The sequence below is a fragment of the Petaurus breviceps genome, unplaced genomic scaffold (genome assembly GCF_028583685.1).
Source record: "Petaurus breviceps papuanus isolate PSGF00001 unplaced genomic scaffold, PetGlider_PUasm1.0 154, whole genome shotgun sequence".
NCBI lineage: Eukaryota > Metazoa > Chordata > Mammalia > Diprotodontia > Petauridae > Petaurus > Petaurus breviceps.
The window spans coordinates 2194092-2214787 of NW_027185715.1; the positions used below are offsets into that span (position 1 = coordinate 2194092).

The 20696-nt window shown below is 44.7% G+C and overlaps 1 protein-coding gene across 4 annotated transcripts in view; it reads right to left on the bottom strand.

Moving 5' to 3' along the window:
• Positions 1-13325: 13325 nt before the first annotated feature.
• The window catches only part of AGAP2 (ArfGAP with GTPase domain, ankyrin repeat and PH domain 2), a 17142-nt gene continuing 9771 nt past the window's right edge, over positions 13326-20696 (bottom strand). For 2 of the 4 annotated variants that reach the window (XM_069080360.1, XM_069080351.1), the window contains exons 6-18: positions 20179-20313; positions 19673-19782; positions 19265-19423; positions 18968-19054; positions 18757-18861; positions 18102-18264; positions 17766-17882; positions 17390-17518; positions 16237-16385; positions 15792-15882; positions 15289-15511; positions 14887-15142; positions 13326-14517 (exon numbers count right to left, since the gene is read on the bottom strand). In XM_069080360.1, coding sequence (XP_068936461.1) covers positions 14311-14517; positions 14887-15142; positions 15289-15511; positions 15792-15882; positions 16237-16385; positions 17390-17518; positions 17766-17882; positions 18102-18264; positions 18757-18861; positions 18968-19054; positions 19265-19423; positions 19673-19782; positions 20179-20313 — 1931 coding nt within the window. In that variant the 3' untranslated portion in view covers positions 13326-14310. Of the gene's footprint in view, positions 14518-14886; positions 15143-15288; positions 15512-15791; positions 15883-16236; positions 16386-16633; positions 16694-17389; positions 17519-17765; positions 17883-18101; positions 18265-18756; positions 18862-18967; positions 19055-19264; positions 19424-19672; positions 19783-20178; positions 20314-20696 lie in introns of all 4 variants that reach the window. The other 2 variants (XM_069080342.1, XM_069080335.1) reach the window with 2 other exon arrangements.

Below are 20696 nucleotides of genomic sequence, written 5' to 3' on the forward strand. Positions count from 1 at the left end.
CAGCTAGGTGGTGCAGTAGAGAAAGCCCTGACCTGCAGCTGAGACAATTGGAGTTCAAATCCCACCTCAGATACTTACTAACTGTATGACCTATGGATGTTTCTTAACCTCAGTTTGCTTCTTTCTTCTCCAAGAGATAACAGCAAAAACAACAGAGAATTGAATATTTCACTTCCAGCAAGTATGGAGCTGGGAGGAATCTTCAGGGAGCTATTTATTTTGGTTTATTTGTTTTTTTGGAGGGGCAATTGCTATTAAGTGACTTGCCCAAGGTCACACAGCTAGTAAGTGTTAAGTGTCTGAGGCCAGATATGAACTCGGGTCCTCCTGAGTCCAGGGCCGATGCTCTATTCACCGTGCCACTTAGTCAGGGACCCCGTCAGGGAGCTATTTAGACCATGGGATATTTGATTTGTTGTGGGCAAGTCAGGTATTCACAATTCAGGTGGGTCTGCCTCCTGGAAGAAAAGGCAAAGGGACTCAAGGAACACCTTTCTATTCTTGATATCAAGGAGAATGAACTGTTCTTTTAAAATGTGCGAGAGGGTCTTCAATGTGGAAACAAATAAGATCTGAAAAGGCAGGAGGAATCCTGTTTTGTGTCAGGAGGTTGGAACATGGAAGGCTATGATATAGAACACAGGAGAAAGGGATCACCGAACACTTGGAGCAAAGAAGCAGATGTCCTTCTCATTGTGGAGGGAGCTGGACTATTTGACAGGGAAGTAGCCACCTATCTTCCAAAGAATGATAATCTGTATCCACAGGTACTCTCAGTGAGAGATTATCCAGTAATGATTAGAGGAAGAAAAGCAGCATAGTGGGGGTTGGTGACTCCATGCTGAAAGGGGACTTAGGGGATTTCCACCCAAGATGGCTACCTGAATGGAGTCAGGCAGACCAGCTCCCTCAATCCTCCTCCAACAAAGCCTAAAAAGGTCACCAGACCAAATATTGACCAAGAAAACCACTGAGAATCTATAGTGGGTAACTTCTTTCACCCCAGAAATGGAGAAAAAAAGTCACTATGAAGCCTACAGAAAAGCCAGTGCCAGTGCTGGCAAACAAGACCAAAGTTACCCAGCACAACCAGAAACCCAGCAAACCTGAGGTGATAGGAGTAGAGGGACTCCACGAGAAAGTGTCAAAGTGATTGGTGCACAGGGTAGATCTTAGAAGTCAAAGCAGAGTAGAAGAGACCAGTTGAGTATGCCTACTATGAGTGCAGAATTAAGTCTGGGACACCAAAGGCCCAGACTCTAAGATCCTTAGCACTCAGGCCTGAGATACTGTTCCGAAGGTCCAATACTCTGAACCTCAAAGAACCATAAGGGTCTAATCTGGTTCTTTCTGGGGAGGTAGAAGTTAGCACAGGAACACAGGTCATCCTGGTTGAAGCCAAGCAGTTCTAACTAACCCACCCAAAAGCACAGGAGGAGGTAAATTCAGGTATTGGTACAAAGTCCTAACTCAGTGGCAAAGAATTGAAAATTAAGGGGATGCCCATCAATTGGGGAATGGCTAAACAAGTTATGGTATATGAATGTAATGGAATACTATTGCGCCATAAGAAATGAAGAGCAGATGGACTTCATATTTACCTGGAGAGCCTTATATGAACTGATGCTGAGTGAGAAGATCAGAACCAGGAAAAAATTTGTACACCATTACAGATACAACATATGTGTGATGACCAACTTTGATAGACTGAACTCTTCTCAGGAATGCAGGGTTCTAAGTAAACTCTAAAAGACTCATGATGGAGAGAGATGTCTACATTCAGAGGAAGAACTAGAACAGAGTTTGAATGCAGGTTGAAGCAAACTACCTGCTCTCTTTCTTGTTTGGTTTTGTTTCCTTTTTCCCATTGTTCGTTCCATCCAATACAATCCTTCTTTATAACCTGACCAATGTGTAATGTGAAAGTATATGCAGATCTTATACCTGAATGTATGCCGCCATGGGGGTGTGGGCGGGGGGGGGAGGGCAGGGAGGGGAAGAAAATTTGAAACTCAAAGAACTGGGGAACTGAATCTTGTAAATTAAAAGTAAAAAAATTAATAAAGACAAAAAAAATAAAGAGAAAATGACACTTTTCGGGGAAAAAAAAGTCCTAACTCAGGAACCAAGGTGAGATGAGTAAATACAAGATAAGAACACTCTAGGGAATTCTATTAAATCCAGAGATAATCTAAAATCCAGAAATTGAGAATAGAATTAAAAGAGATAACCCTATTACTACTTTAAGCAGAGATTTAAAAAAAAAAAAAAGGATTTTTTAAAGGACTACAGGAATACCTAGAACAGGGGTGGGGAACCTGCAGCCTCAAGGCCACATGTGGCCTCTAGGTCCTCAAGGGCAGCCCTTTGACTGAATCCAAACTTCACAGAACAAATCAAGATTTGTTCATGAGGGTGTATGGCCTCAAGGTTGCAGGTTCCCCACCCCTGACCTAGAAGAAATTAAGAGAGAAAAAGATGAAATAGGTGGTCTGGAGGAAAGAGAATAAATAGCTTGGAACAGAAACCTTACCCAAGTAATAAACTTTTAAAAAATTAAAATAGACCAAACATCTATGGCTTCATGGGAGAATAGAAATATTAAAACAAAATCAAAAGATCGAAAAAAATAGAAGAGAATATCAAGTATCTGATATCAAAAACAACTGACCTGGAAAATAGGACAAGGAGAGATAGTTGAGAGACATGATACTGAGGCAGTTATTTGTGGACCTGATAACAATAGAAAGGTCTTTTGTCTTTCCAGGGCACATATCCAGGAGGTGACAGAGAACCTCCCAAGACTTGTCAAACTGGATAACTACTACCCACTTCTGATGATTCACATGAGCACAGATAATGCTTCTAGGAGGAATCTTGGAAGCATTACCAAAGACTGCAGAGTCTGAGGGCAAGAAATGGAAGACTTAAGGGAGTCTAGGTGGCGCAGTGAATAGAGCACCAGCCCTGGAGTCAGGAGGACCTGAGTTCAAATGTGACCTCAGATACTTAACACTAACCTTGTGACCTTGAGCAAGTCACTTAACTCCAATTGCCCTGCCTTCCCCCCTACCAAAAAAAAAAAAAAAGAAATGGAAGACTTTAGGGGAAAAAACTGGTATCTTCATCACTGTTGGTAATCAAAGGCAAAAGCTTCAGAAGAGAAAGCTGGACAGGAAGGGAACAGCTAGTTTAGTGTAGTTAAGAGTGCTGGATTTGGAGTCTGAGGACCTGGGTTCAAATCTTGGATTTGTACATGTGTAACCCTGGTCAAATCACTTAATCTATTTGGGCTGTAGTTTCTTCTATATAAATTAAGGACATTGGTCTGGATGTCTGAGGTCCCCTTTGGCTCTAAATCTACAGTGAATGGGATTTGGACTTGTGGACCACAACTTAAAATATCTGACCAGGGATGGAGTTCAACAAGAACTGGTAAAAATATATTTTTCTGTATTCCTTCAGATCTAATCAAAAGGGCTTTAAGCTGAAAAGGAAGGGGGAAGAAAAAAATCTGCTAATGTATTCACCAAACTAGATGCTATGAAGAGCAGATAAAATATAAAGGGAAGAATATCAGTAGAGAAACATTTCAGGAATCTCTTACATACAGTATTTTTTTAGCTTCTTTTCTGTCAAGTTAATCTCTATGTCTATCCATCTCCTTAGTTCATATCTATTTCTCATATCTAAATGTTTAATGCTCTTCCCTGTCTCCTGTTTCATATATACCATATAGAACCTCAGCATCCTGACACTGGTCAGGGTTCCCCTCTGCCTCTTCAGAGCCTTTCTGTTATTTTCATATTGAAAATTGACAGGAGATGAAATCCAAGGAGCCAATAATTGAACTCCAAGGTCTCAGATGCCTGGCTACAGATAGATACTCTTAGAATGGTTAATGAGAAAGGCCAAATGCAGGAGGATCTGGGGAGCAGGGAAGAGAAGGCAAGCTAATACCTTTCTGGAGTTATAAATTAGTATAAATATTATTTTAAAAATGTGGAATTATACAAATAAAGTGGCTAAAACATCCAAACCCTTTGACCCAGGGATTCCAATGCTAGGAATATATCTTAGGGAGGTTACTGTTGAAAAAAAAAGACCTCATAAACACCAAAATATTTATAGTAGCATTTTATGTAGTAGCAAAGAAATGGGGGAAAAGTAGATGACCATCAATTGTGGAATGGCTAAACAAATTTGTGGTATGTAAATAATGCTGCCCTGTTAAGTCACAAAGTATATGATGGATAAGGAGAAACAGGCAAATACATAAACTGATGCAAAGTGAATTAAATAAAACCAAGAAGCACACACATATACATATGTGTATGTACATACATACATAAATATGTACATATACATGTGTGTCATATAACGTTGTAAATGGAAAGAACGCCAACCACAAGACGATTGGGAATGAAGACCGCAAACTTACACAGAACAGACAACCCCAAAAAAGAGATATGAGAAGATACCTCCGACTTTTCAGAGATGGGGGCGGGGGGTGTCTGCAAGTTTAGAACTTTGTGTAAAGTCATATTTTCTTAATGTTTTGATCAGTTTTGCTGATATTTTGTCTTTTCTTTTTTAAAAATTCTTTATGGGGGTGGCTAGGTGGCACAGTGAATAGAGCACCTGCTCTGGAGTCAGGAGGACCTGGGTTCGGATCTGGCCTTGAACACTTAACACAAAAACTAGCCATGTGATGTTGAGCAAGTCACTTAACCCCAATTGCCCTCCAAAAAAAAAGCAAAAAAAAATTCTTTGTTTTATAGGATGGCTCTTGGGGATAGTGATTGGGAAAGATACAGGAAGAACTTCAGACAATGTTAAAACAAAAGATATCAAGAAAATTTATTTTTAAAACAGAAGAAGGTGAAAAAATCCTATGGAACAGGAACCAGAAATACTAATACAAGAAGACAAATAAGACATAGGGGATGAAGCAAATTAATTGAATCACTCTGTGTTTTGTTTTAGGGGATCAGATCTATTCGAAACAGATTTATTAATGTATCAAGCATGCTAGGAGGAGTTTTGGCTATGATGGATTCTGTCTTATCAGCCAAGAATCCCAACTAAAGGGTGAAGTCTAGTGGTTTATATACCATTCCAAAGAGTTTCTAGAGAATTCAAAGTAATTATCTCTAACTGATTCTTTCATTATAGTTGCAATTCAAGAATAGAACAGAAACAGAAACAAGTTAAAGATATATTTATGGTATTAAAACATGATATAGCAGTAACGTATAGCCTCAAGGATGCAGAAAGAAATAAAGGTAGTTCATTAAATGAAGGGTCAAAACAATGTTATTAGAACAGACACAAAGGCTATTTTGCATCTGAAACATTCTAGAATTACTAGAATCTCCTGATGTTATCTAGTTAGTTTGTACCTGGACAATTAATTTTTATTCTATAGCCAGTGGCTTAATGGCCTCATTTTAAAATGTTTTAAAAGGTTTCGGACATTAAGGTCTTTTAATTCTACGTTAGTTTTAATTTTGAAACAATAATTTGCTTCTTCATAAGTATCACTTGGCCTTGGTGCTGCCATTTAATGAATGAGACCCAGGACAAGAGTATGGGCCCAGAAAGCTAGCTATACTTTCCCCCCCCCCCAAAAGGCACAGAATAGGTCAAAGGAAAGGAGATAAAATAATAGTGCTGATTAGGGAAAACAAAATATTCTTAAGAGGAAATTCAGAAACCAAAAGAGGGAAGCATGGTGGAAAGCTTTGGGTTGGAGATCTATGGAGGCAGAAATAAAAGCAATTATCATCCTATTATTCTCCAGTTTGCACATTTCCTTAAGGATTTAAGGCTGTCTATCATTGTTGACTCCTCTTTGTGCTTTTGTTTTCCCTACTAAAACATAGCTTTCTTGAACTACAATGACATTCAGGTATTGGTACATTTGGCTGCCTGTCTCCATACATCTGTACCATGGGGCCTAGCATTATGGCCCTTGATTGGCTTTTTGCTAGTGTTGTGTAATGGGAAGAGTGCTGACCTTTGGAGGAAGGTGAGACTTGGCTTCAAATCTTGCCTTCAATACTACTCAGTTGTATGACCATGTGCAAGCAATCCACTTCATCTCTCTGAACCTCATTTTGCTCACCTGTAAAATACAAATGAAGATACCATAGTACCTATCTCACAAATCTTTTGAATGGTCCAAGTGAGAATGAGGAACTGAAAGGATGGGTAAAGAACATGTGAGGGCATGGATCAGTGGAAGCAGAAACAGAAATGATTCTGCCATCAGATTATGGAAAGAAGAAAGAAGAAATAGATGAGGAATTAGAGAAACATCACAAGCCTGACACAAAGGCATGATGTACTAGTAATGGGGGGTTTTAATTATCCATATTTCTACTGGAATTCTCTCTGTCTCTTTCTGAAAAAAAAAGAGTAGCTAATAATTTTTTAAAATTTCAATATACATGTCAGTGTTCCCTCAAACTTTCTACCGTGTGTGTGTGTGTGTGTGTGTATTTGTTTGTGTGTGTGTAAAATTGGGGTCAGGTGGACATGAGTTTGCATCCTCCCTCAGACATTTACTAGCTCTATGACCTGAGTAAATTAGCATCTCTCAGACTCAGTTTCATTTTCTATAAAGTAGGGAAAAAAGTGCACCTAGCTCACAGTATTGTTGTGAAATCAAATGAAAAAATATGTGTAAAGCATTTTGCAAACCTTAAAGCACTATATAAATATCAACTATTATTAAGCTCCTTTTTCCTCAGTTTACCCAGGGCAGGGGTGGAGAGGAAGCAGCTAGATGAGCTGAAAACAGCTTGTTCTAGCTTTCAGGAACCTATTTTAAAATTTTCAGAGATGGGCATTTGCACGTTGGAAAATGGCAAATGCCACAAATCAGGGCTTGATTTATTGTCTTGCTAATTGTCTAGACATAAGAAAGTGATGAAGATATTAATAATGCAGATTAAAATTGTGTGTCGGGGCAGCTAGGTGGCACAGTGAATAGAGCACCAGCCCTGGAGTCAAGAGGACCTGAGTTCAAATCTGATTTCAGACACTTAACACTGACTAGCCATGTGACCTTGGGCAAGTCACTTAACCCCAATTGCTCTGCCCTCCCCCCTCCAAAAAAGCAAAAAAATAAAATAAAGTAAAATTGTGTGTCACACAGTTTATTTTTTAGAGAGAAAGTTGTTAAAATTATCAGCACAACCTTGCTCAGCTCCTATGCCCTATTCACCTTCACCTCAGCTACATGCAGTGATAGACACACCTTTGATCTTGCCATTACCCACAGAGTTCTGCTTCCATAATGAAGAATTCTGAAAATCTATTATCCAATCATAATCTTCTATCATTCCATTTCTCCCAGTCTTTCTCCTCTAAACCCTTCTTCTTTGCCCTTATTGTGACCTCTAATCTTTCTACCTTTTACTACTTTTCCAGGTAATCACTTTGGTTGTGGCTTCCCTTTGCTCTCTTATCTTTTTCTTCCAGTCAACCAGATCAACTCCAAATTATTCTTTTTTCTTGAGTTTATGCCTTGCCAAACCCCAGCCCTGTATTACTCCTACCATCTGGCTCAGAAGTCACACAATCATGCTGACTTGGTCTGCTATAAAAATATGTTATCTAAACTCAAATAGTAGGGCAGCCAGGTGGCACAGTGGATGAAATACTGGGACTGGAGTCAGAAAGACTCATCTTCCTAAATTCAAATCCTGCCTTAGACACTTACAAGCTGTGTGACCCTGGGCAAGTCACCTAACCCTGTTTGCTTCAAAAAGGAAATAGAAAATCATTTCAGTATCTTTGCCAAAAAAATCCCAAATGGGGTCACAAAGAGTGGGGCACAGCTGAAAAATGACTGAGCAACAAACAACAAAATCTCAAATAGGCCTTCACTGTATCAAGGCAATGGTTTTCCTCCTTTTTTATTTTCTATCCCATCTCCTATAGTATCTGTTCCAAATTTCCCCTTCTCTCTTTAAGCTTCCCAGTATAGGGCCTCAACTTCATATTTTACCGGAAAAATTAATGCCATTTGCTGTGAACTCCATCTTTTCCCCTTCTTTATATCTTACAAGCCCTTGACATCATCCCCAACTACCTACTATGCTCTGGTCTCTGAGAAAGAGATAACTTTTCTTCTTACTAAGGTCAAGTTCTCATATACCCTCAATTCCCTTCTATCCCTCTTCTCTAGCTGATTGCCCCTCTATGATCCACCTTCTTCCTTTATCTTCACTTTCTCCTAATTAGTTCTTTTCCTGATGCCTACATACATGCTCATCTCCTCCATCTTGAAAAATCTTTACTAGATCCTTGCATCTCCACCATTATTTTTTCTCTCCTCCTTTTCTTAACCCAACTTCCTGGAGAGAAAAAACACAACAATCTGTATTCATTGCCTCCACTTCCTTTCTCACTCTCTTTCAAACCATCTGTGATCTGACTTCCAATCTTATTACTCAAATGAAACTATCCTTTCCAAAGTCACCAATGATTTCTTCATTGCCCGATCCAATGACCTTTTCTCAATCTTTATCTTTCTTGATTTCTCTGCACCATTTGACACTGCTGACCAACCTTTCTTCCTGGGATATTACCCCCTTCCTGGGTTTTTGTGATACAGCTATCTCTTGGTTTCCCTCCTTCTCTCTGACCACTCCTTTTCAGTCTCCTTGGTCAGATCATCATAATAATAACTAGTATTTATATAACGCTTTAAGATTTGCAAAGAACTTTACAAATGTCATCTCATTTTGTCCTTGCAACAACCCTGGGAAGTTTGTGTTGTTATTATCCTCACTTTATATATGAGGAAACTGAAGCAGAAAGGTTAAGAGACTTATAGCTATACAGTTAGCAATTGTTTGACTCAAGATTTGAACACAGGTCTTCATGATTTCAGCACTCTATCTACTGGCACCTGGATATCTTTCTCCTTCATCAGATCATCTTCCATATCACATTTCCCATCTGTGAGTCTACAGGTTTTATCCTAGACTCTCCTCTCTTCCCTTCTCCTCTCTTCTCTCTACAGTCTTTCTTGCTGACTCCTCAGTTTATATTGGCTTGATTGTTACCTATATATCTAGTTCTAGTGTCTCTCCTGAATTTCAATGTCTTTAACCTTCCATTGGACATTTTAAACTGGATGTCCAATAAGCATCTCAAATTCAATATGTCTAAAGTAGAACTCATTAGCTTTTCCCCAAACCCACTGCTCTTCTGAACCTCCCTATTTATTTCTGTGGAGGGCATCACCATCCTTCCTGTCACCCAGGTTTGCAGCCTTAACTCTTTACTCTCACTCACCCCACATATACAATCAAGTGTTTAATCTTGTTGTTATGTACCTCCACAACATCTCTAGTGTCTGTTTCCTTCTCTACTCTCACAGACCCACCAGCCTAGTTCAGGCCATTATCACTCCTGATTGGTCTATCAGTTCTATGGGCCCTAAATCTCTTCCCACTCCGATCCATCCTTCACATAGTTGCCTAAGTGATTTTCCTAAACAGAAGGTCTAACCATGTGATTTCCCTACTCAGTCAACTCCTGTAATTCCCTCTTGCCTCCAGATCAGCTGTAAACTCTTTGGTCATTTAAAGCCCTTCCCAACTTTGTCCTAACATAACTTTCCACCCCTTTTACACATAACTTCCTTAATTAGCCTTAGTATTCCTCATACAAGTTATTCTATTTCTTCTTTCCATGCCTTTATCCTCCTTTCACCATTCCCTCTTTCCTGGAATGTTCTTCCCCCTCATCTCTGACTCTTAAGATTCCTAATTACCTTCAATTTCCATTTAAGTGACCCTTTTTTCTACATGAAGCTTTCCCCTGAGCCCCCCTGATCTCTGCTAGGGCCATATCCCCCACTCACTATTTATCCCCCTTATTTATATTTCATATATATTTATATATGCACATATTGTCTACCTGGCTAGCTTGTAGGCTTTTTGAGGCCAGAGATAATTTTTCTTTGTTCATTGTCAAGTGCCTAGCAAACTGCTGACCATATAGTGGTTTAATAAAATGCTTAATAAATTCACATTCCTTTCTTAATTCCCCATGCTTAGTATAGTTCTTGATACATATATGTGCTTAAAATGCTTGTTCATTGATTGACTGACCAATTGGAGCTGTCCATAAGTGGAATGGGCTGCTTCAGTAGATAGTGTGTTTCCCATCAATGGAGATCTTCTGTGGAGGCTGGATAATCGGTCCTTGGGGATGCTGTGCAGAGAATGTCATCGGATGGGGCCCCTTCAACTCTGAGACTCAGTGATTCTAAGTATAATTCACACTCCTTTGCTCATAATTCAAGGACTTCTACAATCTGGCATCACCTTTCCATATTTCCATGCCACTCCCTTATATTTATGCCACATTTGCGTCAAAATGGACCACTTGCTTTTGCCCATACTCACCCCACACTTTCCCTTTTTTGTGCCTTTGCTCATGGTTCTGTTGTGAGAAAACCTGGGTTCAAATTCTACCTCTGGCACTTATTAACTACATGTGTGACTGTTTTTTTTAATCACAACCTCAGTCTCCTCATGTGTAAAATGAAAGGATTGGGCTAAATTGTCTACGAGATCCTTTCCAACTCTTTATCTATGATCTTATCAACCTCTATTCTGTGTTCAAAAGTATAATTCAACTGCTTTCTTCTTCTAGAGACCTTCCTGATCTTTCCCCAAGATCAGGGGGAACCTTTACCTACCAGACCTCACATGACATTTATTTGCTCTTATGAATTTATCATGTATTATTTTATATTATAGTGATTAATTTCTATATAATATTTGCTTCTGAATTCTAAACTCCATGATGGCAGAGATAATGTCTTCTCTTGCACAGATCTAGTACAGCGGTCTGTATGTAAGAGATGCTTAATAAATGTGTTATGTTGATTTGTGCTCTTAGAACTCTTTGTTGAACTGGTGCAGGAGGAATATGTAGAATACGGGGCTTCTGTGTACCCCATTAGAGGCAAAGGTTTACCTTGAGTCTGGTGTGGGTGATAGAACTCAGTTCTCTGTTGTCTCCAGTGTAGGTTGTGGGATGGAAACTGAAGGAGCTCTTCATGACCTTTCCCCAGACAACTTGCAACATTCTACCCCCATTGACCAGTTTTCATGCTCCTAAGTGTCTCACCACCCCCTTCCCCAGCAGTGCTGCCAATATCCACCCCTCTTGGCAGTCAGTACTGCAGAATCAGCTATTCTCTAATGCTAAAAGTGTTTAGAAATAAGTCAAGGGGAGACTAACTTGTTGTCTAGGTGGTGGATGGTGCCAGAGCCAAAGGTCGAGTTGCATGCATCAGTATCTGGAAGGTAAACTGAGACATGGAGGTGTCTACTCCTGTCCTCTTCCCCCATCATTGGCCCTCCAGCATATACATTTCATCTCTCAACCCCTTGCCAAAATAGACTTCCTTCAGTGGCATATTCCCAGGGCTAATCATGTTGCTGTTCTGGATGGTTAGTCATCCTGGCTGCAGAGTTGGGCCTGCACAGTGCTGCAAGCAGACACCTGTTTGAGTTTGTTTGAGGACCTATGCCTGAGACCTTTGGAGCTAGTCTTGAAGAGGGCCAAGACAAATTTTACCTTGAGCCTGGACAACTTACTATCACCAACCAAAAAGGGAGTGAAGGCAGATAATTAGATCTTGTGCTACCTTGCCTGCTCAGGTTCCTTCCTCTACAACATGCCTTTCATCTGGGTGAGAGTCACTGACCCTCAGTAGAGCTGGAACTCACTAGCTACTAATACAGAAGGCATTAAACTCCCATGACCCACAGAGACCCTGGAAACCAGTGCAAAGATTTCAGGTCCTTTTGCTACATACAGCAGGGACACTTAAGAGTGTGTGACCTCCCATCCCTTTTTACTCCAGCTCTGCCACTGACCAAGTGGAATTAAATTGTATTATATGTATTCTCTATACTTCAGGTAAGAAAGGGGGAGAGAAGATGGGGAGGGGGGAGGAGGAAGGTATTAGAGTAAGGAAAGAACCAAAGAAGAGAGTGAGGCAGGTCCCATCCCCAATCTCTCTGCACCTTAATTGGTTCTCCTGATTTCCCCTGACTGGTGGCCCTCATTCTACCTAATGATGACGTAGCCCTCCATGACTCTTTATATGAGGCTCTTTTGATAGCCTCTCCCTAGAATCCTTAGGGCAGCTCTGACTCCCACTACATAAGACCTGAGCTGCCATACACACTGGAGTATGACATAGTTTATTTTATGCCTACCTCCCAACCTCCACCTTTCCAAAGCTTGGGAGAGCCAAACTGGTCTGAACCCTTCCCCTGAATGTCTCCTCCTCCTCCTTTCAGCTCCTGCCCAGCACCAGACCAGTCTCCTCTTCTCTAACCCTCATGGAGTTAATAACATACTGTATTTGTTTTTATTTTCCTCACAGGGTGATTGTGAGGATCAAATGAGATAACAGATATGAAAGTACTTTGTAAATGTAAAATATTATGAAAATGTGAGATTGTAATTTTTAAAAAACTATTTATCAATGTAAATATCTATCAAACTCTTTCTCTGTGATGGGGATTTCTGTTGCTGTATGGGTTGGCCTAGACGATCACTGAAGTCCCTCCAACTTTCACATTCTATGCTTGTATGAAAGGTCCAGCCCTCAGCCCTTTGACAGACCAGAGCTACACTCCCCCAGTCAAAATCACTGCCTTTTTAATTGGTTGAAGAAGACTCATACCACCTGATTCAGGGGAGGCAAATGGTGGGGGGAGCATTACCCATTGCCCCTTTCTTCCACCCTCTCCCCAAACACCCTAGTCCTCTCCAAAAATATTTTAGCCAAAAAAAAAAAAAACAACCCCAAAGCCCCCAAACAAAACAAAACAAAAAAAAAGAAACAAAGCAAACAAAACAAAACAAAACACTGACACCAACTGGCCCTGGGGCTATGGTGAATAAGGGGGTGAAGGGGGGCAGGGAAATCCCGACCTGCTTGAGGAAGGGATGGCAGGCCAATAGGGACCTATCCCAGCCGGTTTAACTTCTTTACCTGGCTGGAAAGTTTCAGGGAGTCTGGTGGGGGGAGGGGCGGGAGGCTGGATCTAGAGCTTCTCCTGCAAGAGGGAGGGGAGGGTGAAACTTGGGGGAGAAGGGAGTCCCGTGGTTGGGGTGTCCTCTGGCTCAGGACACCACGGGCTCTGGACAGTCACAGTTAGGCAGTCACAGTCACAGACACTCACAACCCAAGAGCACCCCCCCACCCCCCCCAGGTTTCCCCTAGCCCACCCCCCTCCCCACGTCCCAGCCCTCCCCCCCAGCCCCCTCTCCCAAGGGGGCACAAAGCAATAAATTACAATTTCCTCCCCAGTTCCAAGAGCCCCTATCTCATTCATCACCCTCCTCTAGCTATTGTGGAGAGAGGAAGCCAGGCTTCTGGCTCCCCAGCCCCAGTCCATCCGTGGGTGGATGTGAGTGTGGCTGTGGGTATGTAGGGAGGGGGTCTTTATTTTAGCCTCCCCCCATTGGTCCCTTTCACGGAAAGGGTTGGGGTCCCCACCCCCATGGGTAGCCGGGGTCCTGCCCCTCGCTGCCCACTTCCCCTGTTTTTGGGCAGTGAAATCAGGTGTGGAGGGAGTGGGAGGGGCCCATGAACAAGCCTTCTATCCCCCAGAACTTCCCTTAGCTCCCATGACCAGCGCCCCCCTCCCCCCAACACCTTGATACCTTCCCCTCTCCCCAGGAGCCAGCCTGGGCTTTGGGCTCTGGGGGCCGAACTGTCCAACGAATGGGGGCGGGGAGGAAGCGTGAGTCATCCTGGATCTGAAGGGTAAACTTCTTTTTTCCCCTTTTCCCAGGAGCCAGCAGAGGGTAGGTCCAAGAACCCAGGGTTAAAGTAGCAAGGGTCAATCTCCCTTCCCAAACACTTGAAGGAACGCCGTGAGTTCCCGAGGTGGAGAGAGAAAAATAGGGTGTGTTCGACTGGGGAACCGGGGCGGTTAATGCGCACAAAAGGGTCTCCATGCCTCGGCTAGGGAGAGTGCAGAAGTCTGTGTCCCTTGGAGAGGGGAAGGTTGGGAGGGAACAGGTAAGGGAAAGAGAGTTAGGGTTCAGTGTCCGCTGTGTGTGCGTGGTGGGAAACGTGCTCGTGGCGAAGGGAGGAGGGAATCTGTGTCCGACAGTCCACAAGGAGGGTGTCCGTGCCTGGTTGGTTGTGGTGGTGGCGTGGGGCGGGATTGGGGGTAGGGTCCCTTTCCGGAGCACAGAGGTTGGGGCAGGTTGGAGGGGATTGTGAGTGTGTCTGTCCGCGTGGTGCCGCTATACCAGAGCGACCGGAGCATCGGCGCGGCCCACGCTCGCGGCGCTACTCCTTCGGCTGGGACTGGGAGTGGTGGCCCCGCTGCCTCCTTCCCCCGGGCAGCCGTGCTGCAGCAGGATGTCGGCACAGAGCTGGCTCCCCGCTCGCCGAGCGTAGAACAACGCGGTGCGGCCCTGAGCGTCCCGAGCAGATACGTCGGCGCCGTACTGGAAAGAAGAGGACACAGTAGAAGTTCTTTCCGTGATCTTGGAAGGGGCAGCAAAGTAACCACCCATAACGAAATAGAAACAATTGTGAAAACCTGGATCAGTGTATCAGTAAAACAGATACATTAAAAAGATGACGAGCTATGTCTCTGAGGTCCTTCTCCCTCTCCCCGGCAAAGCCTAGCTTCCTTGGACATCTAGCTCATCCCCAGTCTGGCTCAAGTTCTAAGCGGGACATAGAAGAGACAGACTGGAAAGCCGGACAATGTCTCTCAATTCTGCCCTAGGTGCTGCTTGACATTCCAAGCGGTTTTCTTTGACCCTCCTCGATTATCTAAGGTCTCTTGATCTTTTCCCCCTTCCACCTACCCAGACTAGCAGCTGTGTGATGACCACATGGGCGAGCTCTGCCGCTAGATGTAGCGGGGAACGGAGCTGCGCGTCTCCCACGTCGCTGTCCAGGGGCCCGTGACGCGCGTGGGCCAGGAGCAATAGCACCCCAGGAACGTCTTGAGCCTGCACAGCGGCCCAGAGGCGGCGGCCCAGGGACTCTTCCGGACCTCCCAGTGGTGCCAGGAACAGCAGTTGCTCATACTTGGCCCGGATCCATGACTCTCGCTCCTCCCTGAGAAGACGTGAAGATAGAGGGAGGTGGGGGAGAGCGCGATAAGAGGGCTCCCTCCTCCCTCAGAAATTGCCTTCCCTTTTCTCAAATCTCTTCATCTATTCCCCACCGCTCCTTCCCCCTCTCTTCTCTCTGACTCCTCGCACCTGGAAGATTCCCGCGTGGGCTTGGCTCGGCCTCGGGTGTCGCTCTCCCATATGAGATTGGCCGTCTCGTTGCCAATAGCTGTCAGCACCAGGGTCAGCTCCCGCGGCCAGTCATCCAAGTCCAGGGATCGAACACGCGACAGGTGAGTGCCCAAATTTCGATGGATTCCAGAGCACTCAATGCAGATTAGCGCACCCAGGTTCAGACTTGCCCAGGTGGGGTCTGGGGTAGGACAGAGAGCATGGGTCATTTTCACACACGCTGGTCAGATACCCTCTCCCAACCCCCATTCTTCCAACACTGGGACCTCAGTCTCTTTCTATCCCACTTCGGGGACCAAGGGATTCTCTTTCCTCTCTCTGTCCTTCCCGGAACCCTGGCCCCATTCCTCTTCAAGGTCCGTTTGTCTACCAACATAAACACACACGCCGCCAGCCAAATGCCCTGTCTGAGCCACCCCGCCCCACCCCCACCTCCACTCATCTGTTCCACCTTTACTCACTGGGAGCTCCGCAGTCCACACACAGAGAGTTTCCCTTTGCGTTCCTAATCGCCTGAATGGCCACAGCCTCGCTCTGACTGTCAGTGCGCAGCTAAGGGGAAAAGGAGACCTGGGGTTAGCAGTGATCCTTTACAGGCAATGCCCTGGAAACACAGGGCTGGAGGGGCTCTGTCATAGTACATATTTAGAGGTCTATACTTCGAGGTCTGGCCTCAACGTTTTACAGAAGAGGAAACTGAGATTTAAGTTTTAAGCGACATCCAAGCTCATACAACTCTAAGAGGCAAGAGTGCATATCGGAGCCTAGATTTTCTGACCACAAATGCAAAATACTTTTCTCCACAGTTCTTTCCGTGAGCTATGTTCCTCAACCTCCCAACCACAATTAAAGTACCTTTGCCCAGGCACGGACTCCTCTACTTTACCTTTCCCCTCCAGTCCTCACCTTGACCTTGCTGCTCTCACAGCACTGCAGACTGGCTAATATTTGGCTCTCGATGGCCTGAACCCAGGAGTCTCGCTCTTCGAAGCTCCCAGCTTCAAAGTGCCAGGTCTGTCCAGTGCTTGATACAATCAGGAACTCGAAGTTCTCCTCTGAGGGGGATGTGGAAGGGGAGGGGGGTAAAACAGGATGGTAGAACTCTAACACACTATTCTCCCCAAACCCTCTCCCCACCTCCCCAGACGGCCATCCCAGGGCCCCTACAGGGTGGGGTGGGAGCAGTATGGGAGACGGAAGAAGAATGGGAGAGCGGGAAGCCCACGCACATGCAGGGGAAGCAGGTGCACCCCAACCCCTGCATCCCAGCTGAGTGCCCTTCCCAATTTCCCCACTTTATTACCTGCTTTATAAATATTTCTTAAACTACCAAAGGATTTTAGTTTCCACATTTTGCGCTTGGCTGGTTTCCCGAAGCGAAGGAGACAGACAAGAGAAATAGAGAGAAGAGATAGAGAAAAGGAGACAGACAGTGGAGAAACAGAGGAAAGAAGGGATGGGGAGAGAGACAGAGAGAAATACAGAGAGACAGAGATAGATACAGAGAGAATAGGAGTAGCAAAGTGTAGGAGGAGAAGAAAGGAGAGGAGAGGGTAACAAAGGCAGTGGGAAAAATAAAGACAGACAGATAGGGAGAGAAAGCAGAACTAAAGGTCAGTGGCCCCAGAGCAGAGTGGAGCAGAAGCAGAGAGCAGTGAAAGTAGGGAGATCTGGAATCCAGGCCCTGAGCAACAGGGGCTGAGAGCAAGGTGTGTGTGGGGGAATATGAGGTGATGAATTGAAAGGAGCAGATTCTAAGGGGAGTGGTAAGGAAGGGTTCAGATCTCAGTGAGCTTTGGGAAGGGAGGGACTGAGGTTGGAGGGCTAGGGAGAGAAAGATGGGGGTCATTTGGAGAGAAAGGGGCAGGAGCTGTGGGTTCACTAGGGAGAAGGGCAGGGACTGAGGGATGCCCGTTTTCTTTTAATAAAAATGTTCACAGTTGATATAAAAATATTCAAAAAAGAACACAATTTAGGATCTTTTCCTGTACCATCCCAGGACCTCCAGTCAGGGTTTCAGGTGGGGGTAAAAAATAGGGCTGCCTCGCCATGGCCTCACCTTCAGCCTGCCCAGCAGAGCCTTCTGTCTTTGATGGTGTGGTTAATTTTTTCCGCCTCTGTTTCTTCACCATGGGAGAAGGAGGAGGTTCCCTACTCAGGGGACTTAAGTCTCCAGATGGTGTACAGTCTTTGGGAGGATGCATAGTTGACTCAGTTTCCTCAGAGTCAGCTTTGCCCTCTTCATAATGAAAAGAAAATCCTTTTCCCTAGGGGGAATTCCCTCCTCCCCCTTATCTCTTCTTTTCCGAGATATCTATCTCCATTTCATCTATCTTCCTCTCTCTTCTCAAAGACGCTCCACCATCCCAACCTCCATTTCCACCCCCATTTTGACCAGAAATGAGCATTTCGTTTTGGGAAGAAGCAAGACTGACCAGTACTGAGGGCTCGGGCCAGGTTCCTGTCTGGCTTCAGTAGATTCTTTGATGTCTGGTCCTGGGGTGGCTGTAGGGAACTGGGGCTGGGAGTAGGGGTAGGAGTGGGAATGTCTGCTAATGAGAGAGGATGGGAGGGAAGAAAGGGAAATCTTCAATACAATTCTTTCATCCTTCTGCTCTCCAGCTCCTGTTTTTGCCACCTCCACTTCTCATTCCTCCCCTGCTATGATCTCCATATTCACCTGCCTCCTGCTCCCATTGCTTCTTCCCTCACTCCTCCCCTACCTTATCTCCTTACTGACCAATTCCAATGGTCTCCCCTTTCCCCCTCACCAGTGCCTTCAGCCATCTGGACAGTGCTCATATCCTTGACAAGCCCGTTGATGCTGGCAGAGGGGCCAAAGGCTGAGATGGCCCGAGGAGGTCGCTTGCCTGGTACCTTTACCGTCGTCCGAAGCAAGTCCATCTCCTTTCCATGCGTGCTGTGGATGTAATCCTGAGAGACAGAAGGATTCTCACATGGTTAGGGGTAAGAGAACATGTCTGCATCATTGTAAATCTTCAAGTTTCTGAAAAGTATCTAAATAATGATAACCTGACATTTAACTAGCACCTGAAAGGTTGAAAATCATTTGTAATATGCATTCCTTTATTTGATTCTCCCCAAACCCCACAAAGGGCATCTACTACAAGTATCCCATTTTATGAATAAGGAAACTAAGGCTCATAGCTGAAGTGACCTCCATGTCAGAGATGGGATGTGAAGCCAGATGACTCCAAGTCCCCAGCTCTTTCCATTAAACACCAGCACTTCTATAATATGCAGTGGAGATTGGTTGGGGGATGGAGTAGGGACTAAGGAAAACCATGGGGTCTGGAGAGGGGAGATTTTTCAGAAGGTAACTAGCAATTGACTGAGATTATCCAGGCAATTCATAGGAGTTGTGGAGGAGGAATCATCACTGCAGAGATGGGGGGGGGCGCTCACATTAATGCTGGGGTGATACAGTAGGAAACCATTGCTCGATAGTGTCACATATTTTTTCTTCCATTCCTTATTCAGTGAATTTCCACTTCGTTTCAGCAGGAAACTCTGGGGTGGGGATGAAGATGGGCCAGAGAAAAGTTAACGTGCAACCTAGGGTGGGCAAGGTGTTTCCCCCCAGCTCCAGTCGCCAGATCCTTCCTAATCTGCCCACCTGCTTGATTGGGATTGCTCTGCCACTTCCTGCTGTCTCCCCTCGGCTGTCCAGGCTCCGCTTTTCAGAGTCGCTGCCCCTTCGATTCTGGAATGGTTTACTGTCATTAGACAGAGTAGATTGGGGACAAAGTGGCAGATATCAGGAGAAGAGAGGAGAAAGGGATGAAGGGATTGAATGAACTAAGAAAGAGAGGTCAAAAGGACTGCTGGCCTAAAGGAATTGGAAGAACAGGGAAGGAAGACGCTAATGGAGGAACTGTTAGAGTAGAGAAGGTGAGATCGATGTATGCTTTACCGCAAAGAGACTCGTCCGACGTTTGGCTGCTCGGTGCAGAGACCCTGGAGTACTCAGGCCAGCCACAGCAGCTGCTTCAGCCCGTAGCTCCCGATGACCAACATTGGGTGAGGAAGGAAGGGATGATGAATAGTCACTGGTATGCCCCCCATTACTGGCCTGGGGAGAAGATATTTGAGTCAAAAGAAGAGTATCTTGAATTCCCTTAAATCCATACATATGTAGACATGGGAAACTGACTGAGGATTTTACCTGGGAGATCAGGACATCAATTCCACCCCATGCTCACCATTTTCGAAGTCCTACCCCTTATGTGTCCTCCAGCATCTCTATCCTTAAAGCCAATCCAGTATCTCACAGTCTCCCTTCTCCTGTCCCTCTTCACTTGCCCCAACCAGCCCCTCTTACCTGCCCTGCCACAGGAGTGGAGGCAGCTGAGTGACTGGGGGAGCTGGGCAGGGACTTGCAGGCAGCCAGGAGTTGCTGCTGTTTTCGCAAGGTCACAACCTTCTGGGCCACTATAGAGGTGGGGGGGAAAGCATGATAGGTACTGATACTTCCTCTCATTTATCTACAGTGCCTTCTCACATTATCAGGCACACACACACACACACACACACACACACACACACACACACACACACCTTAGATCTGGAAAACAAAAACAAACCCATATTGATGTCTCAACTCTCCACTCATCAACACACACTCTCTCCCTGTACTCATATTAACCCCATCAACTTCCCCAAGCCCCCCTTGCCCTTCTATGTTAAACCAGACCCTTTCTTAGTCTTCATTCCCTTCACTCTCCTTTTTCATTGTCACTCACTTCTTCACTCTTTCCTCACATCTTCAATGATCTCTTCCATGCATTCATCCCACCCCCCACTCCCGGTACCCATAATCTTTCTTACCCTCCTGGAAGACCCTGTCCACATTGAGCCCATAGGTGGCACAGGTCTCATAGTAGCTGCATCGCTTCATTTCCCCACATAGAGCTCTGGCACGAGCATCCCCCACAACCCGGGGGGAGGAAGCACTAATCCTGTCTGATGGGGAGAGAAAGTGAATGAGCACTTTCACTCTTTCCTTAATGATTTCTGTCCCCTAAAGGGTAGGGAACTGAAATGGGGAACATATTCAGAGAAAGAAGATATCACCATTGTTCTATCCTACTCTGGCTCTCACTTTCGAAGAACCACCAGATCTTAAAGTCGGAAAGGACTTAAGGTCATGTAGTCCCACCTTGATTTGAACAGAAATTCCCTCTCCAGTGGTCCCAACAAGTGGTCCTCCAGTCTTCCACTTTAGTAATGATGAACCCATTGACTCCGGAGGCAGTTAATTTCTTGTTTGGATGTCTCTAAACATTATGAAGTTTTTCTCTTTCTTTCTTTCTTTCTTTCTTTCTTTCTTTCTTTCTTTCTTTCTT